Below are 19797 nucleotides of genomic sequence, written 5' to 3' on the forward strand. Positions count from 1 at the left end.
GTGTGTGTGTTGGTACAGGGTCTTGCTTAGCTTTTTAATTAAAGGCTCTTATTCTTATTGCTTGAGCCACACCTTCACTTCTGTCTTTTTTCCTGGCTGATGGGAGATGAGTCTTCCTGGGATAGCTTTGAACTGTGATCCTTATACCTCAGCCTTCTGAGAAGCTAGGATTACACCGCAGGAGTCATTGGTACCAGGCTTGTATTTACAGTATTAGCCCACTTTTTTCTTTTCTTTCTTTAAAAAAAAAAACTGTTCTGTAATCCTTGGGATTTAATTATATCTATTCTAGCCTAGCTTTTAGACTTCAGAGTCTAATTTTAAATGTGATACTGTCTTTATGTTTGCAGATATGCCTCTTCATGTTCGTCGGAGCAGTGACCCAGCTTTACTTGGCCTCTCAACTTCTGTCAGTGATAATAATTTTTCCTCTGAAGAACCCTCAAGAAAAAACCCCACCCGCTGGTCAACAACAGCTGGCTTCCTCAAGCAGAACACCGCTGGTAGTCCCAAAGCCTGTGACAGGAAGGTAACCACTTCGGCTTGCGTCTTCTGCCCTTTACATCTGCTGTTGTCTTGGTGTGGGTGATGAGTGGCTATGGCTAAATGCCCCATGCGTTCCTCACGCATCTGCATTGTGGCCCTGTGTTGTTTACCAGCTCTCCCAGCAGAGTTCTGATAACCTCTTTTATTCCGTGAATTCACAATATAGTCCTATGCTTTAAAAGGAACTATTGTCCCCCTCTGGCTCTGGTGATAGAACCCAAGGCCTCAAACATATTTGTAAGCACTCTACCACTGAGCCACACTCTAGACCTCTCAAAAGAAAATGTTCGGTATGGAATACATCTTCCACAGAGTCCTTTTTCTTTTTTTCTTTTTTTTTTAAAGGAAGAAAATTTTTGTTTATTTAAAACTTTAATCTCATGGATGATTGTGTAATGCAGTTTTTCATTAGAAGATTAAATAGTACACACACACACACACACACACACACACACACACACACACACACACACACACATCATTTCATCTTGGCTTCCTGAGTAGAAATTTTTTTTAACAAAAAATGTAGTTTGATCACAGAATATCTGTAATAACCTCCAATATTTTCTTTTTTTTCTCAGATTTTTTTTATTGTGAAAATACTGTACAGAGGAGTTACAATTACATGGGCAAGATAATGAGTACATTTCTTATCAAGCATTGTAGCCTCCTCCTTTGTTTCCCCTTCCCATCCCTTCTTATCCTCTCCCCGCCCCCCCCCCAATCCTCCCCGCCCACAGAGTCCTTTTTCTATTTGTGGTTTTGTTACCTCATTCAAAGGCAAGTCTTCTATTTGCTTTCTGTATGTAAACAGTGTTTTCATCCTAGGCAAAGATTCATATTGGCTTAGGAGGCATAGTAAAGAACTTACAACCTGTGTCCCCTAAGTATGAAAGCTGACTTTCTGGTACTTTATTCTGATTGATTAATTCATCGTTTTATCCCTTCTAAGTTTCCTTTCAGAATGGAACCATGCTGTTTATTCCTAATACAGTTTGCTTCTTTGACCCAACTTATTTGAGTTTTGACCTGATTTATTTAGTCCAAATAAATAAACTTTAGCTGACATAATCTCCATTATGAATTGGCTTTCTAATGCTGTTTATTATCTCTTGGTATAGAAATCCTTATTCTCCTAGTGCATTATACTTCAGTCTTTTAAACTATGTTAGCCATTTCATTGCTGAATCTGTAGAATAGTTGCTCAGTAAACATCTATTTTATGAATTAACAAATATTTTTCAGTGTTGCCAGAAATTTAGCGCAGTATGCAGTGAGAAAAAGTGTTAGAATAGATATAGCTCTATATTGTTTAGATATGTCTGTTGCCTCCATGCAAAAAAGCCTATGTAATATTTCTTGTAGCTTTGTTTTTTTTATTTCAACAAGCGCTTGTCTATTAGTTCAAGCAAAAAATTTACACAGTTTATATACATTTTGAAGAATTGGGATAGCTAGATAGATCAATGGGAGAGATCTTGCCTGGTCTGCAAAAGACTCACTGTATGATTCCCATGACAGACAGACAAATAGGCAGGCAGGAAGGCAGGCAGGCAGGCAAGCAATAGATTAGGTGGGTGAGTGGATAGATGGATAGATGGTAGATAGGCAGATAGATATTAAAAAAACTAGCTAATCTCTGAATGTTTTGAATTTGGGTTTTAACTGTTAACCTCAATCTCTTGTAATATTTTTATTGTAGATTTATGAACAACTGCTTTGCAGTATATAGATCTGCTTTTACAATAAAATGTATTTCAGACATGAAAGGACTTAGTAACTGTTTATTACTTTTTTGGAATGGCTTGTAGAGCATGCATGGCTGTAGGTGGGGAATTTGCACTTTGAAAACTGTAGTTGTACACATTTGACATGCCTCTGTGCACAGATGAGGCTGCAGTACACTAGAAACTGCCCACTAGGCCTCCAGCATGCTGTCTTTAGGTGTGCTCAACTTGCCTCAATTCACCTGGAAAGCTGGACACTGAACCAAGAAATGCTGCCAGTGACAACAGGCCAGGAAACTCCATTTTCATTACCACTTTTAAAGTCTCATGCTATTTAGGCTGGGTCTGGTGGTTCAGGCCTATAATCCTAGCTATACTGGCAAAGATAGGTAGGAGCACAGTTTGAGGCCAGTCAGGACAAATAGCTAGTGTCCCCATCCCAACAAATAAGCTGTGCTTGTCCAGTGAGGAGGACTATAGTCTAAGATGGGCCTCGGGCAAAACTTTGAGATATATCCATAAAACAATTAAAACCAAAAAAATGGGCTGGGGCATGGCTCAGGAATATAACAACTGCCTAGCAGGTGTGTAGTTTTCAGGTCAGATCCCAGTACTGCAAAAAAAATTTTTTTGGCTATTGAATCTGGATAAGCAGAATCCAGGTTGTACCCAGATTCTTACCTGTGTTTTATAAAACAAAATTATCTATGACTTCAATACCCAGCAACAGCCAGTATTCAGTATTGTGCTGTGTCTGTGTTCACATCCCAATTACTTCCACATTTCTCCCATCACAGTGATTTCCTCATTTGTGAATTTTGCAGAGAATACGCATAGAGAATATGAACTATTTCATTGTCTAGAGTGTGTGTAAGTTGGTTTATAGTTCTGCAGTGTTGGACATTTTTGTTATGTGAGCTGGTGGCTCACACCTGTAATCCTAGCTACTCAGGAGGCTGAGATGTTAGGATTGTGATTCAAAACCAGCTAAAGCAGACAAATCATAGAGACTCTTATCTTTAACAAGCAAAAAGCTTGAAGTGGAAGTGTGGCTCAAGTGGTAGAGCTCAGCCTTGAGCAAAGAAGCCAAATGACAGTGCAATGCCCTGAGTTTAAACTCCTGTACTAACATCCATACACATAAAATTCAGCTTTTAAAAAGGTACTGTCCACAAAATATGAAAAATGTTCATATGTTCAGAGAGCTGAACAAGGTAGCCAAGAAATGCTGCAAATAATATCCCAAAGAACTTCGAAAAAGCAAGGCTCCCATCTTTTTCACATCTCATTAAATAAAATAAAAGCATATTATAGCATGTGTAAAGAAATTCAGAAGCCCATAGAAGCCTTGGAGTCTCTAATTTAAGGGCCACTAGCCTGTCTGCATCTCTTAGCTTCAGAGGGTATGAGATGATGTCTCTGTGTTTAGGGTGAAGACTGTACTTTTCATTTGTGGCGCTGGACCACAGCACAGTAGAGCACAAGCATTCTGTGTTCACTTTTCTCAGAATGGAACTGTTCTGCTCAGAAAAAAAGGATTTTAATTGATTACTAACATTATATTAAACTACTTATTTCCCTTATTCAGTATGAAAGATGGGAAACCATTTAATTATATAAATGCATTGCTCAAGAACATTCACTTACTAGAACCAGTTTGCATCTATGATTTTATGTAGAAAGACAAAACCACTACATATAAAAATTGGTATCATGAAATTGCCCAGTATAGCTGAGCTCACATAGACTCAACAGGAATAACAATATCTAATGTGTGTCTCAGTAAGCAAAGTATGCTTCCTCTCTTTTCTTTTCTGAAGATTGAAAAGATGGGCAGGTTTTATAACTGAAAATATGGTAACATTTTAAAAATTTTTACTTATATTTTTGTTTATATGGTACCAAAGAATAGAACCCAGGCCTTGCTAGGCAAGCACTCTACTACTAAACCACATTCCCAGCCTTATGGTAACATTTTATCAGTTGATCTTTCAGAATAAAATTGTAACAGCATATCATTTAAATGAGAGCAATATTTGAAAAATTAAGCAAAAGAATATTCAAAAGATTAATTCATTGTACATTCCCCTTTCTGTGTGCTATACATGTATATAGTTATATGTAGTGAAATGGCTACATGAGATACTACTCCAAATAGAGCAAACTTTTGTGGTGAAAATGTAATAATTTCTAAAACAATATGTTCCAAATTGTATCCCATCATTCATTCACTCATTCATTCATTTATTATGTCAGTACTAGGGTACTGGCTTGTGTTCTTGCTCGGCTTTTTCCATGCATGGCTGGTGCTTTACATTCTTGTACCACACCTCCACTTCTAGGGGTGGTTAATTGGAGATAAGAATTTCAGGATTTGTGTGCTGGAGCTAGCTTTAGATCTCAGCCTCCCAAGTCACTAGTTTTACAAATGTGAGCCACTTACAGCACTTGGTTAGATATTGTATTTATTTTCATTTGAAATTTCACATGCAGTTTCACATGCAGTTAGTGAATATGTAATTCATACTCCCTCTCATCTTTGGTCATTTTCATTAACCAATATTGCTCTGACTAAAAAGGCTAAATAAACAAGAATGTGGGAGCCTTTGACTTATTCCATCCAGAACAGCTTCTGGGAGGATCCCAGGATAAAAGCTACACTCTTTTCACTGTGGAGTTGTCAAAAAACATTGTTCTTTCTCCTATAACAACAGGTGTTGCTTTTCTGAGTTATTTCCCTGCCCCTACATCTCAAAAAGTTTAAACCCAGTTCCAAGAAACATTCTTACCTGTTTAGGGAAAGTGGTAACAAAAACATACTGTTTTGGTATCATTAACTCTTTTTCTTTTTTAAAACATTTCTTAGAGACCTTTGAATACTTCTCACCCCCTGGCTTGCTCATTACTGTTAGATGTAGATGCTTGGCATCTTTGGTATCTTTCCAGTGCCCCTGACCCCACGCATCCTCTAGAAGAGATATTTTCTTAATTATGCCTTTGTCATCTCTTTTTCTTCCCGATTAGAAGTTGGAAAACTTTAGAAGCTTTTTTTTTTTTTTTTTCCATCCTGGAGATGGAATCTAGGGCCTCACACATGCTTTATATCACTGAGCTGTACCTCCTGCCTAGAAAATTATTTGTATAAACATTTCTTATTGTATATTTTTAAGTACTAAGAACAAACTTTTTTTCCCTGATAAACACTACTACTTCTACTTTTTCACTTACCAAGTAATGAAAGGTACCAAAAAAGAAGGTAAGTCATTTATAATCTTGAAGAGGAGTGGTATTGACATTTTGATGTATTTGCTCTAGGACTTCTGAGGAACTCAGCTCCCTATAGATACGGGCTGTCACTGCTACTATCAGACAAAGCCAGTAGTATAGTTTAATTTCAACTAATTATCTTAATTTCTGTGGTATTGACTTTTCCTATTTCTGATAAATATTGACAGCTTGCAAAATGTCCTATCGTGTAGTGAGCTTTTTAGAATTGGTGCTTATTATCTTTATTTGCTGGTTTTCTGTTGTTTGACATTTATATTTTTGCCAGTTCTGTTTGCTCTTCTAAGTAACCTTTTCAAGTGCCCTTCAGAGAATATTCTTATATATCAATTTATGTTGACATCTCTCATTATTTTCTTAGACTGGGTTCTTGGAGTAGACTTACTTGATCAAGGAGATGAATGTTTTAAAAGTCACTGGTAATTGTTTTGTTTAAATTCTTGAACAACCAAGTGTGGAGTTTTCTGATGTATACAACATCAAGAACACAAAGCAATTGGAACTGTTTCTGAATTCCAGAACCTACTGTCTTCCTATATAATTTAATGGTTCTGTATGAATATGATTAAATTACCTGTGGACTTCTAAAACACTAAATACACAGACACACAGACACACAGACACAGACACACAGACACACACACACACACAGACACACACAGACACACACAGACACACAGACACACACACACACACACACACACACACACACACACACACACAGGAGATGTGATGTGTGTGAGTGAGTGACACTTCTCTGTTGATTCCTGGGCTCAGTTCTTATATCAGGTCTTACTGAAATGTAAAAAATGTTAAGAGCTGGGCTTGGTGGTACACACCATAGTACAACACTTGGGAAACAAAGGCAGAAGAATTAGAGAATGAGGCCTTTTCTCAAAAACAACAACCACAAGAAAAAAATAACAAACAGAACAGAAAGGAAATAAGAATAGAATGGTTATTTTTACATATCATTTTAGGTGTATTTTTAATCATAGCAGAATAGAGTCATATATTTGGTGTTTGGTTTTGTGACATTCCGCTTTTCTTCATGATGCATTGAAACTTCCTACCCATACAAAAGTAAAATTAGAAATAACTCTTTTAGACAGAAGCAATGGCCACCGTATTTCTGTCACCAGCTCACTCTCCAGCTTAAAATATAATGTGTGCTTGAATACCTGTGGTCATGGTGCCCATATCACACTATTACGTACTGTATAAGGCCACCAATGGCACCTCTTACAAGTGGCACCTCTAGGAGATGCCTACTTCTTACTTTCCTGAGTGTGAGAAAATGTTTACCATTGATAAGTATATAGTAGATTAATAATTATTGCAAGATCGTTTAACTACTTGCTTCAAAAGTTGCTTGCTTCATTATTTATTGGTATCCTAACCATAAAGTGATATTCATCTATTTACTATTTATCATTTATTTCTTTGTTCCCTCACTTTTTGGTCTCTGATTCTCTTAATTTATCTTCCTTATTTATAAGGCAGGCCAGTTGTCATATTTATACTGGTACCCTTGACCAGCTGTTTTTTGTTTTTTTCTTATTTGTGAGCCAAGCATACTTGCAAGTATTTAGAGTAAGTATTCAGAGATGAACTGAGATCATTTAGAACCATGGGCTGCCTCTGTGACAGACTTATAGCTGTGTTTAATTTTCTGGAGCATTAGCTTCAAGGGATATCCAGCTGAGACCTAGATACTAGCCTGCTCCACTATAAAATTTGTATTTCCTGTTAAGGATCTCTAAAACTATAAATTCCACCTTTCTCTTTTGCATATTAAAAGACCTTAAATTGAATGCAGTGCATTTTTGGACTTGGAGTCGGTAAGTGTTATAATCATTACTATACTAGACCAACTTTGAGTGCCAAGCTCACCTAGTTTGCACTGTTAATAACCTAGTCTCATTTATTTCTGTGCCACACTTAGCAATATAATCTCCCTTCATGTGCTTTAAATATTATGATTTGTGTTCAGTGTTATAAAATCTTGAGGTGCTATTGAGAATATTCTTATTTGAGCCTGGATGTGATATTTTTAGAGTTCACAAACCACTCCAGGAATATAAATCTAAAAGTTGGAATCTTTATTGAGAACCTTCACGTTACATACAATAGAGAGAGGGAAAGGAATATGCTACATATGTTTTTCTTACAGGCATACACCAAAGGATCCACATTGATTAAATTATACTGATCAAAATTCACAAAAACCTTTATACACTTAAAAAATTGTTTTTCATCCCATATAGTGTTTTTCAATTGGATTTTATAAGTTAACTTATAAACTTACCTATGTTTTGTCATGGGGTTAAATCTAGCTAGTTTGGGTCCTGTGGTTAACAAGAAAGTATCAAATGGAATTGTTTGGGTCTGGAGCACCTGGCATTTGCATTCTAGCTCTTCCAGCTTTGAACATCTTTAGTTTTAATTCCCATGTATTACTGGTACCCTTGTAATCTAGGCTGCCTGTAGAGAATGCATTTCAAGAAAAGAATTTTGCAATTTGGGGGTTGAAATAGTTTCCGTTTGTATTAGCCTCACAGTTGAAAAATATTTTTATTATCCAAGTTGTGGTACAAAGGAGGTGCCAATCCACACAGCACTTTACGAATATGACTGGTATATATATATATATATATATATATATATATATTATATAATATATATATATATATGGATATATAATATCCAGTGTGTTGGTCAGTGTCACCCTTTCAGCCTTCTCACCCATCTTGCTCAACCCACCCCTTTCTTTTCCTCACTGTTTTTATTGTAGGATATACATTAATTCTTTTAACTACATTTTCCCTCCCTTTTCCTCCTCATTTATCTTTCTTCCCTTAATCTCACCTAACCACTACTAATTTTTATAATTAACTATCTCAAAGAGGAAAGCTTTTTTTTTTTTTTTTTTTTTTTTTTGCTGCACTCATCCATTGATTTGAGTATCAGGTGAGGGCACATCTACTGAGCCACATAGTGAGAATCAGTGATGGAGCTAACCACAGTGGAGCAGGGGCCAGAGCCAGACCCCACGATCCCTTTCAAGCAACGCCTTCTGTAAGGTCAAGAAGTTCTGAAATACCTCACTTCCACAGTAATACCACTCTGGGAATTAAGCTTTTAGTAGTGTGTGTATGTGCCAGTACAGTGGCCTGTACTCAGGGCATTGTGCTGTCCTTCAGCTTTTCACTCAAGGCTGATGCTCTTATCACTTGAGAGCCATGTCTCCATTTCTGGCTTTTTGCTAGTTAATTAAAGATAAGAGCCTCTCAGATTTGTCAACCTAGGCTGAATACAATTTGTGATCTTCAGATCTTAGCCTTCTGAGTAGCTAGAATTATAGGTGTGAGCCACCAGTCTTCATATATGGACCTTTTGAAGAACATTACACATTTTCATAACAGTGCAGTCTATTTTATCTTTATGTTATCTCTGTTTTTGAAGCTTTCATATTTTAATGGGATAGTAGCCATGTCCCAAGTATTTGTTATTCTCAGTCACTGTAACTTGCCATATACTTGGTATGTTACACATTATATCTCATTTAATCACTTCTGAAGATAGTCTCACTTTCTTGATGAGCAGGTAGAGCCTCACTTGCTCAATTTAAATAACATCTACTATTAAGCCAGTTGTTACCTGATACAGTTGTAATATGAACCCAGATTGTCTAGCTTTAACTTCTGGATCATGGGCTAGCTTGTAGTCCAGTAGAAGCATCCTTGCCTACCATTTGTGAGGTTCTGAGTTCCATCTGTGCCACCTAATAGTTACATAAATCTCGTACTTAAATAGGCTATCTACTAACATACTTGCAGAGGTTATATATCACCAATATCTATTTAGTTGAATATTTCACACTACAAAACACTTTATAATTATTATGCTTTGTCATATTTTCCTGTACATTTTTAAGTAACTAAAAAAGATGAATATAACAGCAAGGATAATTTATTGTTAAGACTTTTCAAGTCTATATTACAGCTCAAAGTCTCAAGGACTTTCCCACTTGTGTTGGCTTTAAACTATGGTCCTCAGATCTCAGCTTCCTGAGTAGCTAGTATTACAGGAGTGCGCTACCAGCACTTATAATAATTGGTTTAAGTTAACTTATTACAGTCCCTTCTCATTCCAACTTTTCTGTTTCTCCTAATCTTGGGTTGGTAATATGTTACTATTGTTGAGAAATGATGTACTCAGACTTTTTAATATCTATATACATAGTTCAGAAACACTTTATTAAACAAATGATTATATTATTGGATAATAACTGAAGAACCAGTGTAAATAGCCATGGTCTATATTGATATTAGTTGATGCCTGATAGGACTCATCTCTTCATAGAGACCATTATCAAGAGGATGGCCAGATTGTAGATTGGGAGTTTATTTTGTCATGAACAAACTGGAAAGACTCACTATGTATCAGGAAACTTGTTTGCAAACTTAATTGTAATTCTCAAATGACTAGTAACTTACTAGAGTTCCATCATCAATATGTGGAGTTGCATGTGGGAGTTCTTGAGTTTCTCATTGAACTAAATGTAATTGTATACACTACAAGTGACTGAGCCTCTGCCATAAAGACTAAAAAGTCTTTTGTGCATGTGGGAATCAAAAGGTTAGGATTTTCAGACTGGATGTTTTTAGAACTATAGATAATATAGAAATTCAGAGGAAAAAAAATCCCATCCAAATTTGATGTGTATAGGCTAGCATATTTTAATTTATTTGCTATTAATGGAATTGGTTAATTAATTTACTTGATTTTCAGCAAATGTTAATGTCCATTTAAGAAGAAAGTTAAAATAATGGTTTAGAAAATAAGATACTTGGGGCTGGGAAGGTGGCTCAGTGGTAGAGCACTTGCCTTGCATGCCTGAGGCCCTGGGTTCGATTCCTCAGCACCACATAAGCAAAAAAAGAAAAAAAAAGCCAGAAGTGGTGCTGTGGCTCAAGTGGTAGAACACTAGCCTTGAGCTGAAGAGCTGAGGGACAGCGCCCAGGCCCAGAGTTCAGGCCCCATGACCGGACCACCCCCCACCCCCCCTCCCAAAAAAGAAAATAAGATACTCATTACTCATAAAACTGAAGCTATAGAGGTGCTATGGTAAACGTTTGTGTCAGAATTCTTGCATTTTGGCCTTTTTGTGTTTAAAAATTTGAAGCATTACAGAGTCAGTATTTTCCTTTATAATTTCTACAGCAGTGTGTGTGTGTGTGTGTGTGTGTGTGTGTGTGTGTGTGTGTGTGTGTGTGTGTGTGTGTATCACTAACAACCACAGATCCATTGTTTTATAAAATCATGTGTACCTTTGATATGTTTTCTTCCTTGTGTTATCCTCCTGTGTGAAACAAGTCATAAACACTTATTCTTTCCTTTTTCTCTTCAATGCCTCTTATTAACAGAGGCTATAGTCCCAAGTTTTTTTATCTGTGCCATAAATTTTAGATAGTATGGGTTATAGGTGTGGTTTAAATGGTAGAGCACTTTCTTAACAAGCATGGAGTCTTGAGTTCAAACTGTAGTACTAAAGGAAACAACAACAAGATAATATGGCCCTTAGGTCTGACCTTTGTTCTCTCTTAGTGTAAGACTACCAGGAGAAGTTCTCCCAGAATCTGGGAGGATCCCAGGCTCCCAGGTCCCTTCATATTGGCTGCAGTTACATCTCCTCCTATCCTTCCCCTGTATAATTGCTCTCTCTGCACACCTCCTTCTGGTGCGGGCCAGCAGTTTGGCTCTCTCAAATAAACTCTTCTGACTGAACAACCATGGGGGAGATCTGCTTTCTCCAACCCTTACATATGGAACCTTTATAATTCAGTACGTGTTTCTGTCTTAACTAATTGGTCAGGCTGACTTTTGTAGTTTGAAGTATAATAGCAAAATGAGCACCAATGTATTTTTCTTTCTGCATGATTTTGTGAATAGAAGATTCACACCCACCATTGATGTGAGCAACCCTAGTCCATGATTCTTTTTTCTTTATTAAGTTGAAAACTTTCACCTTTTCAGTTTAAGGTGGTTTGTCTACTTGTCTTAGCTTATTTGAATTGCAGGCCACCCTTACTTTAGTACTTTGGGACTATTATTAAGTGAAATAAGATCCCTTGAACTTTAGCAGTATGATACCCTGTCAGCTGATCTGATAGATCTGACCAATGGGCAGGCTGTGTTGTATGTACAGTGAGGATTACTATACAAAGGGATGATATACATTCTGGTTGGGACAGAGGAACAGAATGGTAAGACACTATTTCATCATCTCTTTCATCATCCCTTAGAATGTTGTTCAAATTAGAACTTAGTTGGTTATTTCTGTAATACTCCGTTTTCCACTGTAATTTTGGTCTGGTGGCCAATGAGTAACTAAAACCTTAGAAAGCTAAACTACAGATAAGGAGGACTTGGGGGGGAGGGAGTTGACACTATTGGCACTTGAACTCAGGGCCTTGAGTTCTTTCTTGACTTTTCTTTGCAAAAATTTGGTGCTTTAATTCTTGAACAGCTCCTCCATTTTAAAAGAGAACAGTTTGTGCTATGTTTCTAGGGTAAATTATGGCAAATACAAACAGAACATCTCCAATATGAAATCTAAAGCCTAAAATGTTTAAAAATTTGAATCATTTTAATACCATTATTGTACCACAATTGGAAAATTACTAAAATGTTGTATAAAATAATCTTCATGTATGTGTATTAGGTGCATATGGAACACAAGTAATTGATGTTTAGCCTTCATTCCTCTTCTCAGGATATCTCATGGATATGCAAATATTCCCAAATCTGGGGAAAAACAACAACTGAAATAAAAAATGATTTGCAATAAAATTCTTTCTTTTGTTATTTAAAAAATACACTAATAGTGCCTGGAGTTCTTGGCTCATACTTGTAATCTTAGACTCAGGTGCATGAGATCTAAGGATTGTATTTCAAAGACAGCCCAGGAAGGAAAGTCCATGATGCTCTTGTTTTCAATAACCTACCAAAACAACCAGAAGTAGAATTTTGGGTCAAATGATAGAATAATAACTTTTTAAGTAAAAAGAGCTCAGGGATAGCACCTAGGACCTGAGTACTAGCCCCAGGAATTGGGGATTGTGACAACAACAAGCAAAACAAAAACAAAAACAAAAAAAAACAGCAAACAAAAACCTTAATGGGCATGTAATAAGTTCAAACTGATAGAGACTGCCTGACTTTCTGCTCTTTTTTGGTGGGTAAGTCCATTTATTTTTCCTCTGTTCCCTCTCAGGTTGAGAGGTTCTTTTTGTCTTTCCTCTCTTTCTTTCCTTCCTCATTCACTTTGTAGAAGGTGATTTAAAGGTCAGAAAATACATTTACAATAGTTTTATTTACAGAGCATTTTACAGTTATTTTCTGGTGAGCTTTGACCTTGTGGTTGCTTTTAAGGTCATGTACAGGGGTAGCCATCAGGTGGCACAAAAGAATAAACTGTGACCCAGAAGACTGGAAAGATGTTGCTACATTAAACATCTGATGACTTTAGTAGGTTTCATATAATTTTTTAGAAGAATATTATCCTAAATTATAATTAATAATCTTACTTCAGTCCCATAATTTCAGGTTAAATATCCTGAAAATAGTTTCCTCTGTTCTTTGTGTATTATTTCTTGGAGAAATGATGAAGTGGAAAATTGAATTTTCTTTTATCACAATTGCAGTGCTGAAAAATGTCACACATGTGAAATTTTCACATCACATGGGAGTATTTGAAACCATATGATGCATAGAGGGTGCAAACGTGAAATTTATATGCATGGATCATTTTATGTTTCAAAATATGGTGTGATTCTTCATGATTTTTGGAAAGAGTGTTTGGAATTCCACTGAAGGAAAGTGGAGACGTAGTTGTGTTGCTATGCTAACATAGAAATGTCCCTTACATCTATAATAATCATGAAATAGTTCTGGTTTTTACAGCAAAGGATGTAGGCTTGCCAGGAAATCTGACCAATCAGCTAAATAGCTGTTTCTGGGGGATAAAGTCTTGTAGTCTCAGTTTGGTCTGCCAGGAATAAGCTTCAATGTCCAGGCTTTGGGTGGTGTCTGTATGATTTCTTCCTGATTTGTAATTGGCTTTGGGAGGGGGAGGGTCGGAAGTAACCTGGAAGACTTTGACTCCATAGCCAGAATCTTGCTTCTTGGGAGCAGCAAGTTAATATGCATTTCCCAGACTGAGTGGCTTTTTGATACCTGATGAAGTGGTGGTACATTTCAATGATAAGGAAAATCCCTGATCACAGCACGAATATCTGCTTTTTGTTTTCTTTTGTTTTTTCCTGGCAAGAGGGAGAGTTTTCCTCATTTCCAAAGCTGCCTGGCTGATTGAGGGACAGCTTCCTAAATGAAGATTATTATAATTGAGAGAGAGAGAGAGAAAGAGAGGCATGGTAATTGGACAGGGAGAGAAAATGAGAGCACTAAGGAGATAAACCAACCTACCAAGGGATCGAGGAGGAGATTAACACCATAGAGGATGTTTTTTACAAAGTCCTTTTAGATAAAGTGCTGACTTTTCTGAAATGAATTTTCTTATGTTTTAGCAAATTTAACAGCCATTAAGTTTATTATTATTATTTAGTAGGTCATTAGGATATTGGCACCACTGATTTAATTAATTAAGTTAGTTATAGTCTCACCATAACCCAGAGTGGCCTCAAGCTCATTATACAGACCATACTAGCCTTGAACTTAGGGTTCTTCTGCCTCCACTTCCTGAATGCTGGTGTTACATCAGCAATGAACTGATCACAACCCTGACAGAGTAGTCTTTCTTTCTTCCTTCCTTCCTCTCTCTCTCTCTCTCTCTCTCCCTCCCTCCCTCTCTCTCCCTCCCTTCCTTCCTTCCTTCCTCCCTCCCTCCCTCCCTCCCTCCCTCCCTCCCTCCCTCCCTCCTTCCCTCCCTTCCTTCCTTCCTTTCTTTCTTTCTTTCTTTCTTTCTTTCTTTCTTTCTTTCTTTCTTTCTTTCTTTCTTTCTTTCTTTCTTTCTTTCTTTCTTTCTTTCTTTCTTTCTTTCTTTCTTTCTTTCTTTCTTTCTTTCTTTCTTTCTTTCTTTCTTTCTTTCTTTCTTTCTTTCTTTCTTTCTTTCTTTCTTTCTTTCTTTCTTTCTTTCTTTCCTTTCTTTCCTTCCTTCCTTTCTGGCTGCCCATAAGCTTTTTTGCACAAGGCTAGTGCTCTGCCTCTTGAGCTCTATCTCTGAATTTTTGGTGATTAATTGGAAATAAGAGATGAGTACAGACTTTCTTGCCCAGGCTGGCTTTGAACTCCAGTCCTCAGATCTCAGCCTCCTGAGTAGCTAGGATTACAGGAATGATCCATTAACACCTGGTTTGATAAACTTTCAAACCTCTAAAGAAAAGGGTTTCTGCTTTTGCTTTGCTGTTTACTCATGTGTAGAATTTTGTGATTTGATGGTGGAATGACACAGTTTAAATCACATTCTCTAACTTACTGTAGACCTTCTTACTTATTGCAAAAATGTGACTGACAATAAAAATTGATAGGTTGCTTTTCTATCTTTAAGTTATGAAGTATGAAATAGAAAATATATTTGATTTAATTTTTTCACTGATTTACAATATAGTATGAGCCATAAGTTAGTGCACTTATAGTCTTACATGGTAAAGTTTTATTACCCAAAACAAATATTTTCTAATTTAAAAGCAGAATATATTTACTAAAAAGTGATGAGTATCTGAGCACAAAATTGTAAAGTAGAAAAAATACTGCATGTATATGTTGCATAGCGATTAAAATATATTTTCAACTTTAATAATGATTTAAAATTACTGTAATTTACTAGTCATTACATGTGAATTAATATATGGATTCATTTTTTTCACTATGAATTAGGATAACTATTTTATTTAGAGGGAGTAATGTCAGTTTTATTTTTCTTACCCATTAACTCCTGAAAGCTGATTGTACAAATACAAAATTATAGAATTTTTCAGGTACAGTACAAAAAAGACAGGCCCATTATCTCCCTTAATATAATTGTTCTGTGGTACCCTGCTGTATGAATTGCATGTTGTAATTGGCTTAAATGGAAAAGTAGCACACTAATTTTAGATGTAATTAGAAATAATCACATTTGCCACAGACATTGTATACTATAGGTGTGACATTCAATTGTAATAGGCATGTCAGTGCTATGCATCTTATATAATAAATGTAGAAGTTCAGTCATTCAATTTCAGTAGAAATGCATTTTACTCGTTTGTGTTGGTTCCTGTTTGAAGTATTCCTTTAATGATCCTTATTTTCTGAAACTGTATAAAAACCAGAGCATAAAAATATTCAAGAAGAACCTATCCCTAGTAGTATAGCCTGCTGTGTTAAGTGTTTGGGTTTAAAGGTGAATGGCTATCCCTATCCAGACTTAACTGTGATAGTGGAACTACCAATTAAAAGTTTAAATTACAGGTTATGACTATAATTAAATATACAATTAAAGTAAATATATAATTAAGTAAAATTAGAATATGGTGTTAAGAAATGCATGATTTGGTCTGCTGATAAACAGGGAATGCTCCTTAGAGAGGATGCCATTGACCTGGCTTTGAAGAATGGTCAGTTTTTCCATAGAAGGAATGTTATTGGAAATCTAGCACAGAAACAGGAAGAATGAAGGTGAAGAGGCATGGGGCACAGTGAGCACAATAGTCTGTGTGCCTCTCTGGTACACCTACTGTGTTTACTGCAAGTATGATATGAACATACCTTTTACAAAATGTGTGTTCTGCCAGGCAGTGGGCGTTGAACATTGTGAAAGAATAAAGCCAGAGCCAGTGTTCAGAATGACCATGTTAGTTTCAGTGAGGGATGAGTTTTTCCTGAAGTAGATTCTCTTGGCAGAGGATATTGACTGAACAAAACTTGGCATGGTAACCTTGGGGGTTAAGAGGGAAGGGAGAGAGGAATAGGATTCTGAATAAGTAAGTTTATGCATTGATCAGAGATGGGTTTTATTTTCCATTAAGTTATAAGAGGTCTTTGGACATCCTCCTGGAAACTCAGATTATGGATTTCAGATAATCCTTAGTATTGGTGAGCACTGCCTTCCTTGGGGGTGGAAGGATTTGAGTTTGTACAGGAGATGGTACTAACCATTCACAGATGGAGCCAGTGGTGATTGCTTATGGGAATAGGAAAAATGACAGTACTAGGAGAGCAGAATGAATTTCAGACAGTGAAAGCCTGAAACATTCACAGCATCTGATCTATTCATTCTGAAGATACCATTTTCCTCTCAAGTGCTAATGTATCATTGTATGATATCCAGGTTTCCTAATACTTTTTTGCCTAACATTTTTAACATTCATTGATTATCTTTGAATTCTTTATTTCTTTGGGAGTTAAAAATAATGATTTTTCTATTTTTAAAAAGTATGGATTCTACTAAGACTCTTTGGCATTTTTCTGAAAAGCCAAACGTCCTTCAGCAAGTGGCGGCACTGCTGGGGTCTCTCTATACATTGCTTCCTGAAAAGACTGGAGAGGCTTTTTAGTGATTTAATTTTTGAGTAAGGAGCTAGTATAATTATCACCTCAGATGGTGAGAAATGAGCTTTATAAAAGCCAGGACCCACACCGGTGGCAGCCCCACAATACATGACATTAAAAATTGTACTTGTTTTCTTCTTCTTCTTTTTACTTCATTTAGAGTTTCTCTTGTTTTCTCAGGCATTGAAAGATGTTCTATCATTAATAAATTTATCTAACCTTTATTATTTGAATTTCTTGTCAGTGTGTTTATGGATTATGGTGCAAAACACAGTGTGCCTTATCTTGAAGTTCTCATTTAAATGAAAAGGCCTTAAAATTTTGAGATCTGGAGAATCTCAGAGTTTACCTTTATTCCATTCCTTTCCTTAGACTTTCACCATATTTTCTCCAACAAGTTCAGCTCCTCATTCCTTTGTCTGTGTTTTCTTTTGCCCTTGCAGTCATGTTCCAGTTCAGCATTTTTTCATTGCAGTGACTAGAAACATACAGACTTTTAATAGTGAAAAATCCTTGCTACTGATGTTTATTTCACCTCCTGAGTTTAAAGGAAAATTTTATTTTTTACTGACTGATTCTTAAAGTTCATGAAGTTCTATGTCAAAGTTTTTATTGATAGGCATTTTTAATTTTTTGTTTTTATTTTTATCTGTCTCAGTATTGGCATAGATCCAAGACTATGAGTTTATGTTTGCTTTATTCTTTGGTAGAGCTCATCATTCAGGAAGAGGAAATAAAATTCTGTCTACAGCTCAGTTCTGTATGGTATTTTCCTATTATAAATCTGTTTTGTTTTTATATCATTTGGCACTAATATAGTTTAAGGAATGAATAATATGAATAATTTATGTGCATGGAATTTATAGCCAGATTACTCTTTAAAAAGTTATTAAGGAGAATATTATGTTTTGGTTAATTTGGCACACATCTAGAAGTGGTTGAACTGAAGGTAAAATTTTTAATTTATTTCGTGTTGGAGATAATTTACATTTAGTTATTGAGCTAAAATTTCTCTCCCCTATTAATCTTATATTTATCCTTTCTTTTCAGAAATTGAAAATAAGTTTAAAGCTCAAGAGTCAAAGTAATTTGTTTTTATTTATATGTTGAGAGAAGCATCTAGTATCACTTGATAATCTAGGAAGTATTAAAAACTTAGTTAATAATATTTATATAAAGATATCATTTGGCCAGGTGCTGGTGGCTCTCATCTGTAATTCTTACTACTCAGAAGATTGAGATCTGAGAATGGCAGTTCAAAACTAGCTGGGCAGGAATGTTTGTGAAATTCTTACCTCCAATTAACCACCAGAAAATTGGAAGTGGAGCTGTGGCTCAAAGTGGTAGAGTATTAGCCTTGAGCAAAGAGCTCAGGGGACAGTGCACAGGCCCTGAGTTCATGCACCATGACTGCAAAACAAAAAGAGATACCACTTGTCATAACCATATCAGAGTGAAGTATTTTTGATAGTACTTGGGATTGAACTCAGGGCCTCAAACTTACTAGACAGGTTACCCCCCCCCCCCACCATAGTCCTGGGGCTTGAACTTAGGGTCTGGGTACTGTCCCTGTGCTCTTTTGCTAAAGGCTCTACCATGAGAGTCATGTGGACTTTCTGCCCAGGCTGGCTTTGAACCATGCTCCTCAGGTCTCAAGTCTCCTGAGTAGCTAGGGTTGCAGGCGTGAGCCACCGGCGCCCAGCGCAGTGCTCTACCATGTAAGCTATACCCTCAGCTCTTCTACATTTAGTTTGCTTTTCAGGAGCTTCCTAATGTTGTCAGGCTGATCTTGGACCATGATCTTCCTGATGCTGTCCTGGAGGATGGATTTGTTTTTTCTCCCCTTATTAAAGAATACAAAGACAGGGAAGTGTTTATAGCAGACAGAGCAAGTTTATTTGAAAGTGAAATAAAAATAATGAGACTCCCTGTTAGGAGAGAAGCCCCAAAGACAAATCCAATGAGTCCTCTTGGAGGACTTTATTTTGGTAGTACGGGGCTCCTCCCGCATCTCCTTACTTGTGTTCTACACTGATTGTTTGATGGCTTGTACATGCACCACCTCAGCTCTTTTCATTTGTGGAATAGACACCTTGAGCCTTATGGGAAGAAGCATTTGAGCAGGAATCCAAGGCAGTATGGAAATGAAATGCATCATGATTGAGCCATGTGTTATCAGCCACTGTTATGCCCACCATTTTAACAGTTCCCTTTTTCTCACTCCTGTCTTCATGTCCCCAAGTGGCCAGCAGCACTTTTCCTAGCCTGACAAGCCAGCATTTTTATTGATGTTAGTTAATCATATAACTTGTGAAAGAGGCAAAAACAAACAACAAAAACAACCCAGCCCTGCAAGTCTTAAACCCTCCTCTCAAAGTTACAAAATTACAAGAATTTAAGGAAGAAGCAAACATATTCAATCTTCTTTGTTTTCAACATTTTAGGTAAACTACTGAAGCTGTCTCAAGACATAATTATGATATCAGAAAGAACAATATATAGGAGAAAATGCTATGCCTGAGAAATTAAAATGTTGTTTAGGATTTTTTTACACACTTGATTACAAAAACTGATTTGAGTAGGATTGTTAAATTAGCAAATGTTTGGCCAGTTTGTATATATTACAAGTGTGGCCCTCTTTCTTGCTATAGGCATTAGACTTTTCTGTTCTCAGCACATGACTACA

General features: G+C 36.5%; 1 protein-coding gene across 12 annotated transcripts in view; it reads left to right on the forward strand.

The window, feature by feature from the left end:
* Positions 1–19797, forward strand: part of Pard3 (par-3 family cell polarity regulator) — a 635367-nt gene that overhangs the window by 285539 nt on the left and 330031 nt on the right. For all 12 annotated transcript variants that reach the window (XM_069990667.1, XM_069990655.1, XM_069990656.1 and 9 more), the window contains exon 4: positions 351–529. In XM_069990667.1, coding sequence (XP_069846768.1) covers positions 351–529 — 179 coding nt within the window. The remainder of the gene's footprint in view (positions 1–350; positions 530–19797) is intronic.

Source organism: Dipodomys merriami, unplaced genomic scaffold (genome assembly GCF_024711535.1).
Source record: "Dipodomys merriami isolate MVZ:Mamm:240054 unplaced genomic scaffold, mDipMer1.0.p SCAF_4, whole genome shotgun sequence".
Taxonomy (NCBI): Eukaryota; Metazoa; Chordata; class Mammalia; order Rodentia; family Heteromyidae; genus Dipodomys; species Dipodomys merriami.